This window comes from Schistocerca americana, chromosome 7 (genome assembly GCF_021461395.2).
Source record: "Schistocerca americana isolate TAMUIC-IGC-003095 chromosome 7, iqSchAmer2.1, whole genome shotgun sequence".
NCBI lineage: Eukaryota > Metazoa > Arthropoda > Insecta > Orthoptera > Acrididae > Schistocerca > Schistocerca americana.
The window spans coordinates 239,990,255-240,008,585 of NC_060125.1; the positions used below are offsets into that span (position 1 = coordinate 239,990,255).

Here is an 18,331-nt window from a genome sequence, read left to right on the forward strand (position 1 = left end):
TTAATGGTTTAAATTAATATACATAGTGTTGCTACAAGAAAAACAAAGCTTTCACATATAATCGTGGTCACGAAGATTAATAAGCTGCAAGAGAAGCTAAGCTTCCACATATAATGTTGATCTTTTTTGCACGTGTTACACTTTGAGATGTATCACACAAATGTACCAGTAAAATTTTTAGTAACGACGTAAATTTCTGATCTTCTGGGCTCGAAATTCTTCTAGATGGTCATCCTCAAAGAGTTGATTTTTAATTGAGAGTCAAACGCTCTGTGATTTAAGAAATTCATTGTACATTCTCGCACATAGTTCATCTTGTGTAAAAGGAAATTTACTTTCAAAAAGTAACGCTTTTCAAACCACCATTTGCAATATTTTCCTGTGACGTGTTAGAAACTGATTCGTTTCAGCAGTTGTCAGAGAGCGCCAGATAACAGGCGCCCCTACTCTTGCGCAGCTACGATGACGGAGGAAGCCCGTATGTTTGTACGTGTAAAACATTAAAAGATTTTGCGCTATGTCACAAAAGAAACAAGACATCAGAGGATACTTCAAGAGTATCGGAATTTCGTGAACCATACTAAAATGCATAATTCGGCTTAAAGTGCACATTCTTATGTCCAGATTCAGATGTAAATTTTCTTGATGTAAATTTTCTCGACTACCACTACTGTATTGTCTCATGTTTGGTTCTTTATTATGGCATAATGCCATGCGAGCTAGAAAATGGAAAAAAATGCACTTGAAATACAGCGAACATTTGAAACTAACCAACAGTGTGAAATTAGACACTTCGTTTCAAATAAATTGACTGCCTCATCGCTAAAGATTACTAAAAGTCAAATCTCTTTAGCAAACCGACAAAAATAACTTCATTATTCTGCAAGGCAATTAATGCTGGACTGTCAGAAAGGTGGAGAAAATTTTAGCCTTCCGTAAACATGCAAACGTATTTTAATTCATTTGATAGCTCCTGGCCACAGAAATCCGTTTCGTTTTCATTTAATGTGAGAGCAATAAATGAACAGGAAACAGCAACATCACTAAACGTAAACACAGGTCACGTGGAGACTACCCACCTCCCCAGTACAGCTCAGACTGCTCTGTGCACCAGCCCCGGATCTATGACATTTCCGAACCGGGGCAATATTAGGTAGTGGCGCCCAGCCACACATCCGTAGCCAGAAGCGGGAAAAGGTATTACTCATACGCGACTCAACTGCGCATGCACAAGAACCCGCCCCCAACTGCTCAAATGAATCTAATGTAAACAGCTGTGACGTCACGCTCATCGGAGACAATTTGTTGTTAGGAAGCAATGCATAGTCTTTCTGAAGCATTTGACACACTTTGCTGTTGGCAGACGCTTTTATGAGCACTATGCTTTGCTGTTGTATATGGCGCCTTTCCTTCGGGACTTAAGTTTTATTTTGGTTCATTTTTCCTCTTGTTCATGTTTTGTTGCTGCAGTATTATTCTGCAGAAGCAGGATACAGTAATATCCTTTGTTGGAGTAGATTCTCACCAGTCAAAATCACAAAAATTTAACTGAAAACTAAAACAATAACAGATTCCAGGAATTCTAAAAAATTCCCGGGTTTTTCCCGGTTTTCTCCCGCATGAAAAAATTCCCGGGTTTTACCCGGATCTCCCAGGTCGTAGACACCCTGTTGATGTATAGAGGCTTGCTGCCAATTCATGTGAGTTGAATTACTGTCAGATAATAATTGTGTGTTGAATTTTAAAAATTTGTTCCTGCTTTGAAACAGAAACCTTTTCCCCTCCTTAATGTTTACATAAATGTGGCCAGTGCTTTGTATGGGTGGAAGCGTGTCTGATATTTTAATTTAATTCCCAAAAGCACTCTAAAATTAGTTTCGTTTCATTTCTCATGCTCGGCATTCTGAACAACCCACATTTTAAAATTATTTATGAAGTCCAATTTTCAGTTAACACAACACGCTTATCTTTGATTGTTGAAAATTTATCTTTACGTAAAACCACAATAGCAGAAGCTTGCATTAACTTTGCCTTGAGCCTGATGAATATTTCAGAATTAAAAGAATTTCCAATTTATTTTTAGTCAGAAAGAAAAATATTTAATATTAGTACCAGAGATAATTTTTCATAGCAGTAAAATGTTTTTAGGATCTCAGAATATTAATTCCTAACATCACGATATTTTCACTTTACATAAAGGATATATTTGAAGGGCCAATTTCCATTATTAAATGTAGGAAGAGAAGTTCACAATAGTAAAATATATTTCTTCCCAATAATTGTTTAGGGAGATACTTGCTCAATTTGGTGTAATAAAATCACTTAGGGTCTAGTTTATGATGAACCTGCAGCAGTGAGCCATAATAGGATCATACAAATATCAGACAATGCCAGCGGTGCCTGATGATTGTGTATGTTTGCAGGTAGCAACTAATGCTGTAAAACAAAAATGATTCAGTTAATACTTCCATTTGATTTGAATGAAAGCTCTTGCTTAATATTTGTTTTCTCAACATACTCTGCATCCTTTGATACTTTAAATCTTGTTTGTGTTTGTGTGTGTGTGTGTGTGTGTGTGTGTGTGTGTGTGTGTGTGTGTGTGTGTGTGAAATGTTTTTTAGTCCACCCCAGACACTGCTCCTCAAATGTATCCCAACTCCTGTTAGGACACATCGTGGTGGTGCCCTCTTAAGTACATACATGTGAAACATATTAATGATTTAATGATTTTTTCATCAAAAGGAAGATGATAAATGATATGAAGAATGTAAAACAACAAGGAAAATTAAAGCCTGTCTTAAGATATACAGGCAGAGTTTATTCCTACTTGGGTTTAGAAAAGAAAAGACTGCCATAATATTCATACCAGATGAACCTCATGATATAGCTTATAAACTATAGCTATGTGATATGTATAGATATTTATTGACTTTTCTAAAGGTAACACATAACTGGTTAAGAAACAAGTCTTATAAGTCTTCAGAAGTAAGGTGTTCAATTCACATCTGAGACACAATGAAAATAAATAGAACCCTTGTGTTGGTTCTTCCATGAGCAACATAGCTTAATAATTACTCTCTTATTGGAAAAATCTTGGTACATGTTGTGCATGGCTGATGGGATAGAGGCAAGGAAAAGAGTGAAACAGATTAGTTCTTTTGATTAAATATACTTCCATTTTTTTGTTCATTCATACTTTATAAAGCTGTATTTACACACAGCCTTTACAGAAAAATAGTTATCTCTCTCTCTTTAATATCATTTGTACATCAATTTTCAAAAGACTTTTGAAGTTCACAGATAATGAGATCTTTCAATTCATTGTATAGATTTTCACATTCTGAGTATGACCATTTAATCAGTAAACCCCGAAGCTGCCCGATTCCACAACTCTGTCCAAATGCCCTCATGTGCGATCACATTGTGGGTTCAGACTTGGTGCAGCCAGCTGTTTAAATCCACTAATTACATTTAACCCCTATATCTAAACTGTACAATAAAATTATTTTGTGTCCCGTCCTAAAATGTGAAATTAAAAATTTACATTTTTCTGGTCTTCATCACCAAAAAACTAAAACATTATTTATAATATACAAAGTCAGAAATATTCTGTTAACAGCACTCCTTCAAAAACATTTTTATATATTTACAAGTGATTAACAAAGAAAATATTCACTGTATATATAATATATATGTATATAATGATCACAGTGGAAAACACTTTACCCTACAGAAAATCTGCAAGGCTTCAGAGCTGCTGTCCAAAACACAGAGCAAATGTTCAGTAAGTAATAAATAATGCAGCCACTCAGCTTGTTCTGAGGTTTCACAGTATACCACATCTTCTAATTAAATAGTGAAAGACTTTGATAAGTAGTCACAGAACAAAATGTGTCCAGTCTGTCTCTTAATTTGTCACACTTTCTGAGATGTGGTCGTGTAGAAGGTTACAAAGCATAGTAGCTAACTGGGCATTTATATGAGAGCCACAGAATGTATCACACAGTCATAATTACTAGTGTTACACATTACTTCATTTGCAATGATACGCTAACTCTAAAACTGAGCAGCTAATTTAGACTGTACAATGTAAAGGTCCCTCATTTCTTACTTATACACTGTATTTCAGTAATGAATTGACCTTTCAATGCGTGCTGCATTTTTACACTTTCTTAAAAAATAAGAAGTTTCTACGCATTTATCACTTACTGCATGTCAACTGCAGCATTTCCAACAGGGAAATGGTCTATTACCTCATAAATGTTACATGAAATAAATGGCACAGAAAAAACCTCTCATGATGTGAGAAGATAAACACTCAATAAGCTACCAACACTTGTGTTGATTACTTGTACTGAATCACAATATTCAATTGCCAGTGGTGACTTTCACCATTTTAAAATCACTCTCACTACAATCTTTTAGATGAGTTATTAAATTACTGAATATTTGAAAAAAATGAATAACAACACCAGCAAAATATCAAAATATTGTGATGATCAACAGTAGTCTTCTGTCTTGTGACTAAACAGCAAAGGACTACCACAGCTGTTTGCTTCCAAAAAGAATGGACTGTATGACAAACTTGTTTTTCTTTGTTTCAGTAGTTTTCCTGAATACATTTTAAAGATTCAGTGTTTTCACAAATGTGTCTAATTACCATATAACAGGATAGGACTTTGACACTCTTTGACACAGCTGCACTGTCCCAATGGAGGTAATTACACAGGTCAGAACTTCACTTCACTTCCTCTTCACCTGCTCCAAACCATACCAACAATTCATGAAACATACCCTGCGAAAACAGCGTTTCCATCTGTTTTGTAAAGCTTGCCATGATTGTTGCTTCTGTTATCTCCATAATGGCCACAGCAAAGATGACATATAAAATTACTACTTTTCAAAATAAAAATTGACTCTGCTGAAGAACGAGGGACAATAAATTATCACATATCAGATAATTACACAAGACTGATAGGAGGTTATGAGCAATTTTAACCAATCGGTTCACTCAAGATAATCAGCATACAGCTGCTCGAGTCTTACTGTAATACCCACTAGCCTCCACTCAAAAAATGAAGAGACCGTGGATTATAAAATAGTCAGAGCTAGCACAGAACCTTATATGACTCTGGGACATTACCGATGCTTTTGCCCACAGTCTACAGATGTCCATCAGTTAATGTCATTAGGATGAGCATGTGTGCGTGTGGGGCTAAGGTCCGTTGGGTGCTCCATGCTCAAGTCGGTAGGCTCCTCAGACTCATCAGGAGTGTCACTGTCATTCCTATTTTCACCATCTGGTTCACTCTTAGGCTCCAACTTCACCCTGATGGGTATCGTCAAACTCGAGGCACTGTGGCTCGCTGCAGGACCTGTTGCCCTTGGGGGACTCATCTGCTGTCGCAGTAGTGACATGTTCTTTATGCTCTTCAGCTCACTCGGGTTGCGCAGGAACCTAAAAATTGACAGTGTTTTAATAACATTACAATTATTTGTAATTATTGTCAAATATCACAGTACTTTCTATTCATTATTCAACAAATAATTATTGTCAAATATCACAGTACTTTCTATTCATTATTCAACAATGTGTAAAAAGAGCAACTATTGTAGAATAGGTACTGCTTGTAGGCATTCCACAAGAAGTTGACTGAATAAATTGCTTATGTTGGTATCACGGTTAACATGACATTATTTATGACAACAATAATAATGATGATGATGATGATGATGATGATGATGATGACAATGATTCTGGCACAGTTATAAAAGCACATTGGTGTACATAAACTGATTGTGGCACATAAATCCTTCCAAGGACTTAAAATTATTAGATTCAGTGTGAGAACAAACTCCTGACCTGTATGGAGGAACTTTTAACAACCAGACTGTTATTTGTGCAAGAAGAATGCAAGATTAAAAACTGAGTTGTCTTCTCACGTGTCTAGCTATATCTCCCTGCTACTTGTATACACTGGTCTATTGCTTTTTCTTGTATAATTGCTTGTAGCTGTCAATTTGGCTCATCATTTTCTTTTTGTGTTATGATGCCCAGCATGTTTTTTTATCATTTCAGGAAAACTATTATTACACAAAAATTTTATTTTTTAATTTTATAAAAATTCCTGAATTTTTGCATGACACCAGTAAAATACTGTCTTATTCTCCTATGTACATATTTTGAAACTTGTGCCAGGTGACCGGTCTACCCGACGGGTCATTTCAACTCGGTATACTATGCTAAATGTCCAGACAACTGTACTTAATACCCTTTAGTGAAAAACTGAATCAAACCGAAAGTTTAACATTTGACTTACATAGTCGCAACTCATCACTATGGCCCTGAAAGATTGCTACAGCAAATTACAAGTTGTATGAAGAGTGATAGACAGATCACAGAGCTCCATGCCTCAATATACTTGTAGTGTTGAATAGCTGCTGCAGCTGTCTTAAAAAACACAATATAAGTGCACTCTAATTACTTTTATGCTTGATGGGATAAAATTCATTGAGTAAGTCAAATACAGAGCGATGCTGTTCTGTCTCCTTCACTATATTTGTGAATGTAAAGAGAAAATTAAAAATTTTACTCAATGAAAAGCACAAAGCTCTGAAACTCCTTGGTGGCATGAAGAGAGAATTTTTGAAAGATTGTTGCAGATAAAGTTTTTGTACATTTTGAACAAACAATGATACTCTAGGCAAAAAAGATAATGGTATATTGTGTCACCTCTAAATCAGAAGAAATTTTGCATGTATACAACAGCAGGGCAGCCCATGCGACTTTGTTGTGAGATATAATGGTGGCGTTTTGCAACAGCCACGGTAATTAATTTCAGTAATGTGTTACGCTCAGGCCTTCTGAAGTAACCTTCTGAACTGATCAACTAAATCCAAACAATGTGTACTTTATCAATTCCAATAAAATAGTCCCTGAAAATGTCTCATCTTTTAGTGCAATTGCTGTATGCACCAAGAAAGTGCATTCCGAGTTTCCATCAGTCATCAGACTCTTTGAGAAAAGGAGAAAAGTTGGCAATTAATGCAGTCAGAGATACACTGACAAACCCTGATGTTGTGGAACATTTTTGTTTAATTAAAAAATAAATAAAATCTGGAGCTTTTAACATGAGCCACTCTAATAGGAAATTCTGTTATTTGTTTAGGAAGACCACAAGCTGCTACCAACACCAGTATAAAATAACAGCTACAGAATTTCAGTTCAGTAGTCAGTAGCATTATAAGGGCCCACAAATTAAATAGATGTGTTTCTGTGAAAAGATTTAAAAAACAGGGCTTCAGTTGATCTCCCTCTGCTCCTGACCTGCTGTTATCTCTCTTGTCTTGTACCTTTCTCAAGTACTTCTGGTATACGAGGAAACATTGAGTTAGAAATACTAACACAGACACTTCCTTTTTGTGTCTTTATTAACTGCTTGATTCTGATTCTGATAAAGATTTATTCTAAACATACATGACAAAAATGAACATTAAAGAATATACATCCATATATAAATGGAATTTACTTACTGGTAGCAATGTCTCTCGCCCTGGACTTTCCTCAGAATATTGACTCTGTAGTAATACCGCAGAGCACGAGACATTTTGTCATAGTTCATTGAAAGATGGTTCTTCTGAATCCCCCATAACTTTGCAAGTCCTGCGGGATCAACAATCTTGAAAACACCAGTGTCCCGGTTCTTCCATGCAATGTAGTTTGTGTACCGTTGTGTTGGATCATTCAGCAGCTGTTGCAGGAAATCCCACAAAAGGCGGCCATCTGCAAAGAGGCACATATTTTTAATTATTGTTGTTATTATTATTTTAGAATAGTGACAATACAGAAGGGTGGATCAAATATAAACCATATTTCCTTTTTGTAAGTTTATTCAAGCTTTAGAAAAATTCATTCTCCTGAATGGGACACACATTTTTCCCAGTGGATAAGCAGTTTCTTGATCCTATTCTCATAAAATGATTGGTCCATGAGAGCAGCCAGTTGTGCACGAACACTTCACAGCACCATCTTTATCAGATCTGTGTCCTCCGACTGTTTCCTTTAGTGGTCCAAACAAAGGAAAATCACAGGACGGTAAGTCTGAACTATGGGGTTGATGTTCTAGTGCGTCCAGGACAACTCCTTAATTTTTTGTTGAGGGATCACATCCTGGATTGTAAACATGCGAATTCCTGAAGATATGTGCATTTGGTTTGGTTCAAATGTTGGCAGAAATATGCAGTATTCATGGTATGACATTTGTGGAGAAAATTGATGAGAAAAACTCCTTTAAAAATCAAAAAAGACTGTTGCAACCTTCCTTGCAAAGAGACTTTTTGGCTTTGATGAGTGCACATTCATCCTTCTTGCTTAGTCCATGCAGCTTTCTTTTTCGATTCTCGAGTGTGATGGTGCTCCCGTGATTAATCTAAAGTCACAGTCCAGAGCAAAAAATGTTCCACTTCAGTTTGGTAGCACATCAACAGCTCTTTGCACATCTTGAGATGCTTCCACTTGTGCTCCATGGTGAGAATACAAGACGCCCATCTTGTGGACACTTTCTGAAATCCGAGGTTGTCAATCATCTTCACTAGGCTGGTTAACATTGCGAATATTCTCTTCAGTCATGCTGATATTTCTCAACTGTTTCTGTCCTCGTAAATTCTGTTTTCACCATATGTATACTTTAGTCTTCCTCAGAGTGCTGTTTCTGAACTGTGGTGCAAAACTCTTCAAAATTTTGGATGATTTTAGGCACCCTGTTGTACGAAACATAGTCCACTGGAGAGCAGATGATAGTACCTCTTGCTCTGACAAAGCAATTCTCACCAAAGAAAAGGTACGACAACATCAGAAATGAAAGCAAACATGAGCAGAGATTGCACCATTCTCCATTTACAAAAAAGCGCATAAAATGATAATTATGGTTTATATTTGATTTGCCCTCATAATCACAATGTTAGTGTAATAAAACAAGGTGGTATTTTCCACTTTTGCTGTGTTAATTTTATTGCTTCCTAATTACTTTCAGCCTTCTATACCATTCTCTAGTAATTTTGTGGAACTACAATAAAAAACTATGCCTTACATCTTGAAATTCAGCTGATATTTCAATATGTAGAATGTAATTTTTTTATTGCAGAACCACAAAATCAGTTGCCAATGGCCCACAGGTTGAAATTAATTGTGCAAAAATAAAATTAATACAGCAAATGCAGAAAATGCCCAAATTCTTTTAATATATTCATTGCTGTTATACCTGCTACGAAGAAAATTTAAATATAATAGATATACCATATTTCCATATATTCTTTACATGCTTAATTACACATAGCTATTGAGATAATAAAGAGAAATATATATATATATATATAATTTTTACTAACTATTAATTTTATGATGCAAATATTGTTATTACATTTCAATTATCTTCAACATACTAAATGAACAATAGTTGAAAAGTTCTATCATTGATCTGTCACTTTAATTGTGTATGAAGCAATCTTGAACATCTGTGTACGCATATGTATTCTGCAAGCTACAATACGGTTTGTGGCACCACCTCGATTCACTTTCTTACAGCCTATACCAACTTGTTTCAATCTTGACAACATATCTCTGAATATGTCTGATGTCAGCTGTCATGCCTTTATGATAAGGATTCCAAATAGTTCTAGAATTGGTTGCACAAGCACCTTGTATGTTATTTCCTTTAAAGGTACACTGCACTTATCCCAGAATCATTCCAACAAATTTAAGTATCAAAGAAGTTTGACACTGAAATTAAAGCACCAAGTCTATTTTGAGAAATAGAATTCATTTTTCATTCAAACTGTGAGTAAGAAGCGTTATCTAAAACCAATTTTCTGTGTTCGCTTGTGTTGTTATGCCTCTTAGTGTTACACTTAAATATTATTTAACTAATGTGAAGTGCTCCAGTTGTTCACCACTAATCTTGTAATCCAATACTATTGTGTTCTTTCTCCATGTTTAATAGAAATGCCACTCATTACACTAGGCAGCTTTGAGCTATATTGAGGTTAATTTGAAACATTGTTTTATTTTTGCAAATAAATGTTTTTATCAAATTTGTCACTCTATTTCTGTAAGTAAGTAATCAGAATACTGTGTCCAGGAACTGCGTTGTTGCAGAACAGCTAGAAATGTCTCCTCCAGTCTAAAGCAGTCCACTGGTATTGTTGGCTGTGAGATCCTGTATAATAGTTTATTTATCAAATCTGAAAGGGTGTCTTTATTCAAATTGTTACCTAGACTTTAAAAAGCATGGATACTGTATCTTGAGTTCAGCTCTTCAGTGCACACAAGTTAGGTGACTATATCCATGATTTGAATCTGGATAGATTGTGTGTTGATGATAGTAAGAAAATGGTGGAGAAGATGATGAAAACCACTCCTGGCACTGGAGCAAGTTGATTCTAATATCGACAAGAGGACTACTGAGATTAACACCCTGTCTGGATGGATGGACTGTCGTGAAATTCACATCACTAAGTAAAACAATTCATTGGCGATCATAAGCTGTATGTTGTAACATCCCTTCTCATTTCTAGCAGAATTATGTCAATAAAAATTTCTTTGATCACCAGGAATTTGAAATAGCAACTACAAAGTTGTACGGACCACTCTACGAGACTGATTATACTCACTGGTGTTAGGCTCCGGGGTGTCCGAAGGGAAGAATTCGCGGGGTGCGAAAGCATTCCTGAAAACAGTGTTAGAAGCAGGCGACGGAGGCGGCTCGCGCGCCGTGGGGGACGGGGGTGGCAGGCTCGGTGGTGGGGGCTGCGTGTGCTGGAGCTGTTGGTGCGCAGGCGCTGGTGCAGGGGCGGCAGTTGCGGTAGGGGGTGGCGAGCTGCCCGCGTGGCCCGGACCTGCTGCCTCCTGGCAGCTGTCATCGTCCGAGTCAGAACCGTTGCTGTTGCTACCCGCACTGCCACTGTGGTACGACGATGCCGCCATGTGGTCTGCGTGCTGTGGGCTCCCTGTACGGAAGAAACACACACCACATACATGTTAGTGAACAGCTTCATGAAAAGGCCATAATGTAACACAAACTGAGCCCACATTAGAGACAAATAGACTATCTGAATAGAACAAATACTGAAGCTTTGTTTTCTCCCTGATGAAAGGGAGACATGTTAATCAGAAATTTCAAAAATAAATTGAGAAATTACATGATGGTGAAATTTCTATGACACTATGGACAATATTACCTTGCTGTGTAAGAGTGAAGTACGGATCTAAAAAAAAGGGTTGCACACAGCAGAAATGCAATTTTTAAAAGGAATGGAAGGTTACAAAAGGACAGACAGGAGGAGAAAGAGATGGGGGCAGAGTTTCAAATACTAAGTATAAATGAATGCATCCAGCACTACAAAAAGGATAAGTCACCTAGATAGGATAAACCAGATCAACCACATTAATATTCCAAAATGATAGCTCAGTACCAGCCAAGAGGTGTACAAGAGTGATATTTATCAGGATTTACTCACCCGACTGGCTATCGACGGAGGGTGCAGGACTGAGTGTGACAGAGTTGCCGTGTTGCACGAGGTGCACGAACCCAGAGGGGGGTGGAAAATCGACGAATCCCCAGGCGGCGGGTGAGGGCGGCGGGGGTGGCGGGTAGCAGCGCGACGTGGGCGTTACGGGGCTGGAGGGCAGGCAGCGTGCCAGTGCCGCCGCGTCGCGAACCAGCAGCTGCAGAACGTTGTGCAGCACGTCGCCCGCCGCAGACGACCGCTCGCCCAGGTCTGCTTTCGTCAGCAGGCACAGGGCCTTGCCTACGGGTATGAGGTCAATTCAAAAGACTGCACGACTGGGAAGTTATAGAACAGAAGTTACGTAGAACTTCGTTACGAACAGGTGGCTGGGTAACACTACAGACAGAATGAAACACAGCCACAACACAACAAATAATGTACGAGTAGCTGGATGGCAAGATATTTTGTTTGCATGTTCTGGTTCTACTATAAAGAAAAAAAGATTTCATACAATAAAAACCCAAGAAATTCATTTTTAATCTTACTTGAATAAAAATGTGAAGTTTGGCAATTTATTTCCTGTACTGTGCACATTATGTAACTTGTTATCTGATTACTCACCGTTCATCTGGAACATGTCCATGTTGAATTCGGGCAAGTCAAATTCCCTCTCACACCACTTCAAGAAAGCTGCCACATCCTCTCGTGACCATATTCTCGGGTCTGAGGCTGGAACAAAGGAAAATGGACTTGCTGAAAAGTCCACAAGGGAGAGAGGTGTGTGAGATGATTACCAGTGGCAAGTGTAAGAATTATGTATGGTCTAGATGAAATTCTTTTATGTTAGTGTTAGTGTTAGTGACAGTTGTTTGAAGGGTTAGGTTTGGCAGTTTGTAACATACGATTATTAGTTCCTACAAATGAGGAATTTCCACAACTAGGGGTTTCAATGAGGCTAGGTTTATGAAGAAAGTATCACAATGTTTTCTCTTTCTCATTTATTTTCCACTTGCTTCTACATTACTTTGACAAAGAAACTTTACTTAACACTAGTAAAAAATACAGGTTTTGTGTATGTGTATGTGGGTGCACTAGTGCACACATATAACTGGCCTTTTTCATACAATTAAGAGCGAAAAATTTATTACTTTTTATCTTACACTTTCTTCCTTTCATCTTCTTAACTCTTGTAGCATTGGCATCCAGAGACTGTGTGTGTGTGTGTGTGTGTGTGTGTGTGTGTGTGTGTGTGTGTGTGTGTGTGTGTGTGTCTCTGCATACACGTTTATTGTCTAATTCTGATGAAGTCCTCTGTGACTCAGCATCTCCACTATGTGGTGAGAAGCAATCTATCCTTTTCATAATATTGTCATAATTCCATCCTGATTTTCTATTGCCAGATTATAACTTTGCAGAAATAATCTGGAACTACTGCACTACTGGCCATTAAAATTCCTATACCATGAAAATGGCGTGCTACAGAAGCGAAATTTAACAAACAGGAAGAAGATGCTGTGATATGCAAATGATTAGCTTTTCAGAGCATTCACACATGGTTGGCGCCGGTGGCCACACCTACAATGTGCTGACATGAGGAAAGTTTCCAACCGATTTCTCATACACAAACAGCAGTTGACCGGCGTTGCCTGGTGAAACGTTGTTGTGATGCCTCGTGTTTAGGAGGAGAAATGCGTACCATCACGTTTCTGACTTCGATAAAGGTCGGATTGTAGCCTGTCGTGATTGCGGTTAATCGTATTGTGACATTGCTGCTCGCATTGGTCGAGATCCAATGACTGTTAGCAGAATATGGAATCGGTGGGTTCAGGAGGGTAATACGGAACGCCGTACTGAATCCCAGCGGCCTCGTATCACTAGCAGTCGAGATGACAGGCATCTTCTCCGCATGGTTGTAACGGATCGTGCAGCCCTGTCTCGATCCCTGAGTCAACAGATGGGGACGTTTGCAAGGCAACAACCATCTGCACGAACAGTTCGACGACGTTTGCAGCAGCACGGACCATCAGCTTGGAGACCACAGCTGCAGTTACCCTTGACGCTGCATCACAGACAGGAGCGCCTGCAATGGTGTACTCAACAACGAGCCTGGGTGCACGAATGGCAAAACGTCAGTTTTTCGGATGAATCCAGGTTCTGTTTACAGCATCATGATGGTCGCATCCGTGTTTGGCGACATCGCGGTGAATGCACATTAGAAGCATGTATTTGTAATCGCCATACTGTCGTATCATCCGGTGTGATGGTACGCGGTGCCATTGGTTACACGTCTCAGTCACCTCTTGTTCACACTGACGGCACTTTGAACAGTAGACATTGCATTTCAGATGTGTTATGACCCGTGGCTCTACCCTTCATTCGATCCCTGCGAAACCCTACATTTCAGCAGCATAATGCACGACCGCATGTTGCAGGTCCTGTACGGGCCTTTCTGGATACAGAATATGTTCGACTGCTGCCCTGGCCAGCACGTTCTCCAGATCTCCACCAATTGAAAACGTCTGGTCAATGATGGCCAAGCAACTGGCTCGTCACAATACGCCAGTCACTACTCTTGATGTACTGCGGTATCGTGTTGAAGTTGCATGGGCAGCTGTACCTGTACACGCCGTCCAAGCTCTGTCTGACTCAATACCCAGACGTATCAAGGCCGTTATTAGGGCCAGAGGTGGTTGTTCTGGGTACTGATTTCTCAGGATCTACGCACCCAAATTGCGTGAAAATGTAATCACATGTCAGTTCTAGTATAATATATTTGTCCAAGGAAGACCGTTTATCATCTGCATTTCTTCTTGGTGTAGCAATTTTAATTTCCAGTAGTGTAGTAAAGCTACTGTTTCTCAGACAGTTCCTGCTGTTGATGTAAAGCCTTGAATGACCCATCACTAAAACACAATGGCACATGCCATAACACATTATTTTTAGTAATTTACATAGAACACAGTGCAACAGATGACAAAAATCAAAGGTGAGAGTCCTACTCATTATTAAGAGACTACTGACAAGAAATTATTCAGATAGTGAAGGGAGATGAAAATTTAATAGTCATGGGTGACGGGAATTCGAGTGTAGGAAAAGGGAGAGAAGGAACGTATTAGGTGGATATGGATTGGGGCTAAGAAATGAAAGAGGAAGCCGCCTGGTAGAATTTTGCACAGAGCACAACTTAATCATAGCCAACACTTGGTTTAAGAATCATGAAAGAAGGTTGTATACATGGAAGAACCCTGGAGATACTAAAAGGTATCAGATAGATTATATAATGGTAAGACAGAGATTTAGGAACCAGGTTTTAAATTGTAAGACATTTCCAGGGGCAGATGTGGACTCTGACCACAATCTATTGGTTATGACCTGTAGAATAAAACTGAAGAAACTGCAAAATGGTGGGAACTTAAGGAGATGGGACCTGGATAAACTGAAAGAACCAGAGGTTGTACAGAGTTTCAGGGAGAGCATAAGGGAACAATTGACAGGAATGGGGGAAAGAAATACAGTAGAAGAAGAATGGGTAGCTCTGAGGGATGAAGTAGTGAAGGCAGCAGAGGATCAAGTAGGTAAAAAGACGAGGGCTAATAGAAATCCTTGGGTAACAGAAGAAATATTGAATTTAATTGATGAAAGGAGAAAATATAAAAATGCAGTAAATGAAGCAGGCAAAAAGGAATACAAACATCTCAAAAATGAGATCGACAGGAAGTGCAAAATGGCTAAGCAGGGATGGCTAGAGGACAAATGTAAAGATGTAGAGGCTTATCTCACTAAGGGTAAGATAGATACTGCCTACAGGAAAATTAAAGAGACCTTTGGAGATAAGAGAACGACTTGTATGAACATCAAGAGCTCAGATGGAAACCCAGTTCTAAGCAAAGAAGGGAAAGCAGAAAGGTGGAAGGAGTATATAGAGGGTCTATACAACGGCGATGTTCTTGAGGACAATATTATGGAAATGGAAGAGGATGTAGATGAAGATGAAATGGGAGATACGATACTGCGTGAAGAGTTTGACAGAGCACTGAAAGACCTGAGTCGAAACAAGGCCCCGGGAGTAGACAACATTCCATTGGAACTACTGACGGCCTTGGGAGAGCCACTCCTGACAAAACTCTACCATCTGGTGAGCAAGATGTATGAGACAGGCGAAATACCCTCAGACTTCAAGAAGAATATAATAATCCCAATCCCAAAGAAAGCAGGTGTTGACAGATGTGAAAATTACCGAACAATCAGTTGAATAAGCCACAGCCGCAAAATACTAACACGAATTCTTTACAGACGAATGGAAAAACTGGTAGAAGCTGACATCGGGGAAGATCAGTTTGGATTCCGTAGAAATACTGGAACACGTGAGGCAATACTGACCTTACGACTTATCTTAGAAGAAAGATTAAGGAAAGGCAAACCTACGTTTCTAGCATTTGTAGACTTAGAGAAAGCTTTTGACAATGTTGACTGGAATACTCTCTTTCAAATTCCGAAGGTGGCAGGGGTAAAATACAGGGAGCGAAAGGCTATTTACAATTTGTACAGAAACCAGATGGCAGTTATAAGAGTCGAGGGACATGAAAGGGAAGCAGTTGTTGGGAAGGGAGTAAGACAGGGTTGTAGCCTGTCCCCGATGTTATTCAATCTGTATATTGAGCAAGTAGTAAAGGAAACAAAAGAAAAATTCGGAGTAGGTATTAAAATCCATGGAGAAGAAATAAAAACCTTGAGGTTCACCGATGACATTGTAATTCTGTCAGAGACAGCAAAGGACTTGGAAGAGCAGTTGAATGGAATTGATAGCGTCTTGAAAGGAGGATATAAGATGAACATCAACAAAAGCAAAACGAGGATAATGGAATGTAGTCGAATTAAGTCGGGTGATGCTGAGGGAATTATATTAGGAAATGAGACACTTATAGTAGTAAAGGAGTTTTGCTATTTGGGGAGCAAAATAACTGATGATGGTCGAAGTACAGAGTATATAAAATGTAGACTGGCAATGGCAAGGAAAGCGTTTCTGAAGAAGATAAATTTGTTAACATCGAGTATAGATTTAAGAGTCAGGAAGTCATTTCTGAAAGTTTTTGTATGGAGTGTAGCCATGTATGGAAGTGAAACATGGACGATAAATAGTTTGGACAAGAAGAGAATAGAAGCTTTCGAAATGTGGTGCTACAGAAGAATGCTGAAGATTAGATGGATAGATCACATAACTAATGAGGAAGTATTGAATAGGATTGGGGAGAACTTTGTGGCACAGCTTGACGAGAAGAAGGGATCGGTTGGTAGGACATGTTCTGAGGCATCAAGGGATCACCAATTTAGTATTGGAGGGCAGCGTGGAGGGTAAAAATCGTAGAGGGAGACCAAGAGATGAATACACTAAGCAGATTCAGAAGGATGTAGGTTGCAGTAGGTACTGGGAGATGAAGAAGCTTGCACAAAATAGAGTAGCATGGAGAGCTGCATCAAACCAGTCTCAGGACTGAAGACAACAACAACAACAACAACAACAACAACTGACAAGGACTGTGAAAAGGCTGACGGAAGGAGGAGGAAGAAGAAGAAGAAAGTGAAGGAGGAGGAAGAGGTGGTGAAGAAGGATGATGACAAAGAAAGTGGAGGAGGAAAATGAAAGATGCGGATGAGGAAGGGATAATGAGACGAAAAGAATGTTGAGGAAGTAAGGATGAGGAGGAGGAGGAGACTAACAGGATTGTGGATAAGTCGTAAAAACAGGAAGATGAATGTAATCGGAGGGATGGTGCCTCACCTAGGAAAGGCAGCAGGTTCCACTTGAAGTGTGAAAAGGCTGACAGAAGGAGGAGGAGGAGGAGGAGGAGGAGGAGGAGGAGGAGGAGGAAGAAGAAGAAGAAGAAGAAGAAGAAGAAGGTGGTGATGGTAAAGAAGAAAGGGGGAGGAGATGGAGAAGTAGGAAGAGGAGGAAGTGATGAAGAAGAAGAAGAAGAAAGAGATGAAGAAGAAGGAAGAGAAGAAGAAAGGGAAGGAGGAGGGGGTGAAGAAGAATGACGACAAAGAAAGTGGAGGAGGAAAATGAAAGATGCGGATGAGGAACGGATAATGAGGGGAAAAGAATGTTGAGGAAGTGAGGAGGAGGAGACGAACAGGTGTGTGGATAATTCGTAAACACAGGAAGATGAATGTAATGAGAGTGATGGTGACTCACCTAGCGAAGGCGGCAGGTGCGCCTTGAAGTCGACGACGTTGGAGGAGGGGAAGTGCAGGGATGCGGCGGCGGCAGCGGCTGCGGCGGCCTGGCCGCCCACGGAGGCGGCGGCGGCGGCCGCGGCGGCGGCGTGCTGGGGCGAGCCGGCGGAGGCGGAGGCGGCGGCGGCCAGCCCTAGGCCGGGGTACCGCCACAGCAGCTCTCCGGCGCTCAGCTGCAGCGACAGCGGCAGCGCGCCGCCGTGCGGGGACCCCAGGCCGGGGCCCACGCTCGCCGCGCGCTCCACCGCGGCCGGCGGCAGCGACAGTGGCAGCACCTTCATGCCTGCAACACGGAGCGGGGCGTGACGTCACCGTCTGTTCAGAACACTACACCTGACTTAATGTCGCTGCTCTGGAAAAGGACTCGGCTTTTTCTCTGACAACCGCCGACATACACCACACGGTACACACGTACAGGAGATGGGCAAAAATAGGGAAACACCAAACACACTGCTGTGCTTGATAAGGTGTAGGGAAACAGTGGTATTGTATTGTATGGTATGGTAACCGGGTACCTAGAAACGACGGAGAGGCTCCGTCCCCGCCGCAGCCGCAGTGGTCCACAACCCCACGACGACTACCGCAGTCCACT

At 40.0% G+C, this 18,331-nt stretch overlaps 1 protein-coding gene across 1 annotated transcript; it reads right to left on the minus strand.

Moving 5' to 3' along the window:
* Positions 1 to 3,011: 3,011 nt before the first annotated feature.
* Positions 3,012 to 17,815, minus strand: LOC124621920 (ets DNA-binding protein pokkuri). Its single transcript, XM_047147426.1, has 6 exons — positions 17,699 to 17,815; positions 12,127 to 12,234; positions 11,515 to 11,805; positions 10,669 to 11,004; positions 7,534 to 7,783; positions 3,012 to 5,458 (listed from the first exon to the last, which is right to left on the minus strand). Exons 2-6 carry the CDS (start codon positions 12,146 to 12,148, stop codon positions 5,176 to 5,178), a joined length of 1,182 nt encoding a protein of 393 aa, XP_047003382.1. The 5' UTR covers positions 12,149 to 12,234; positions 17,699 to 17,815; the 3' UTR covers positions 3,012 to 5,175.
* Between the last annotated feature and the right edge of the window lie 516 nt (positions 17,816 to 18,331).

What these genes read in the sequence shown, in the direction of transcription:
- LOC124621920 (XM_047147426.1), bottom strand. Translation starts at nt 12,148, where the DNA reads ATGGACATGTTCCAGATGAACG. An exon ending in GGACATGTTCCAGATGAACG is followed by an intron (nt 11,806 to 12,126) that starts GTGAGTAATCAG and finishes TCATACCCGTAG; the next exon opens with GCAAGGCCCTGTGCCTGCTG. An exon ending in CACCCCGGAGCCTAACACCA is followed by an intron (nt 7,784 to 10,668) that starts GTGAGTATAATC and finishes GCCTCTTTGCAG; the next exon opens with ATGGCCGCCTTTTGTGGGAT.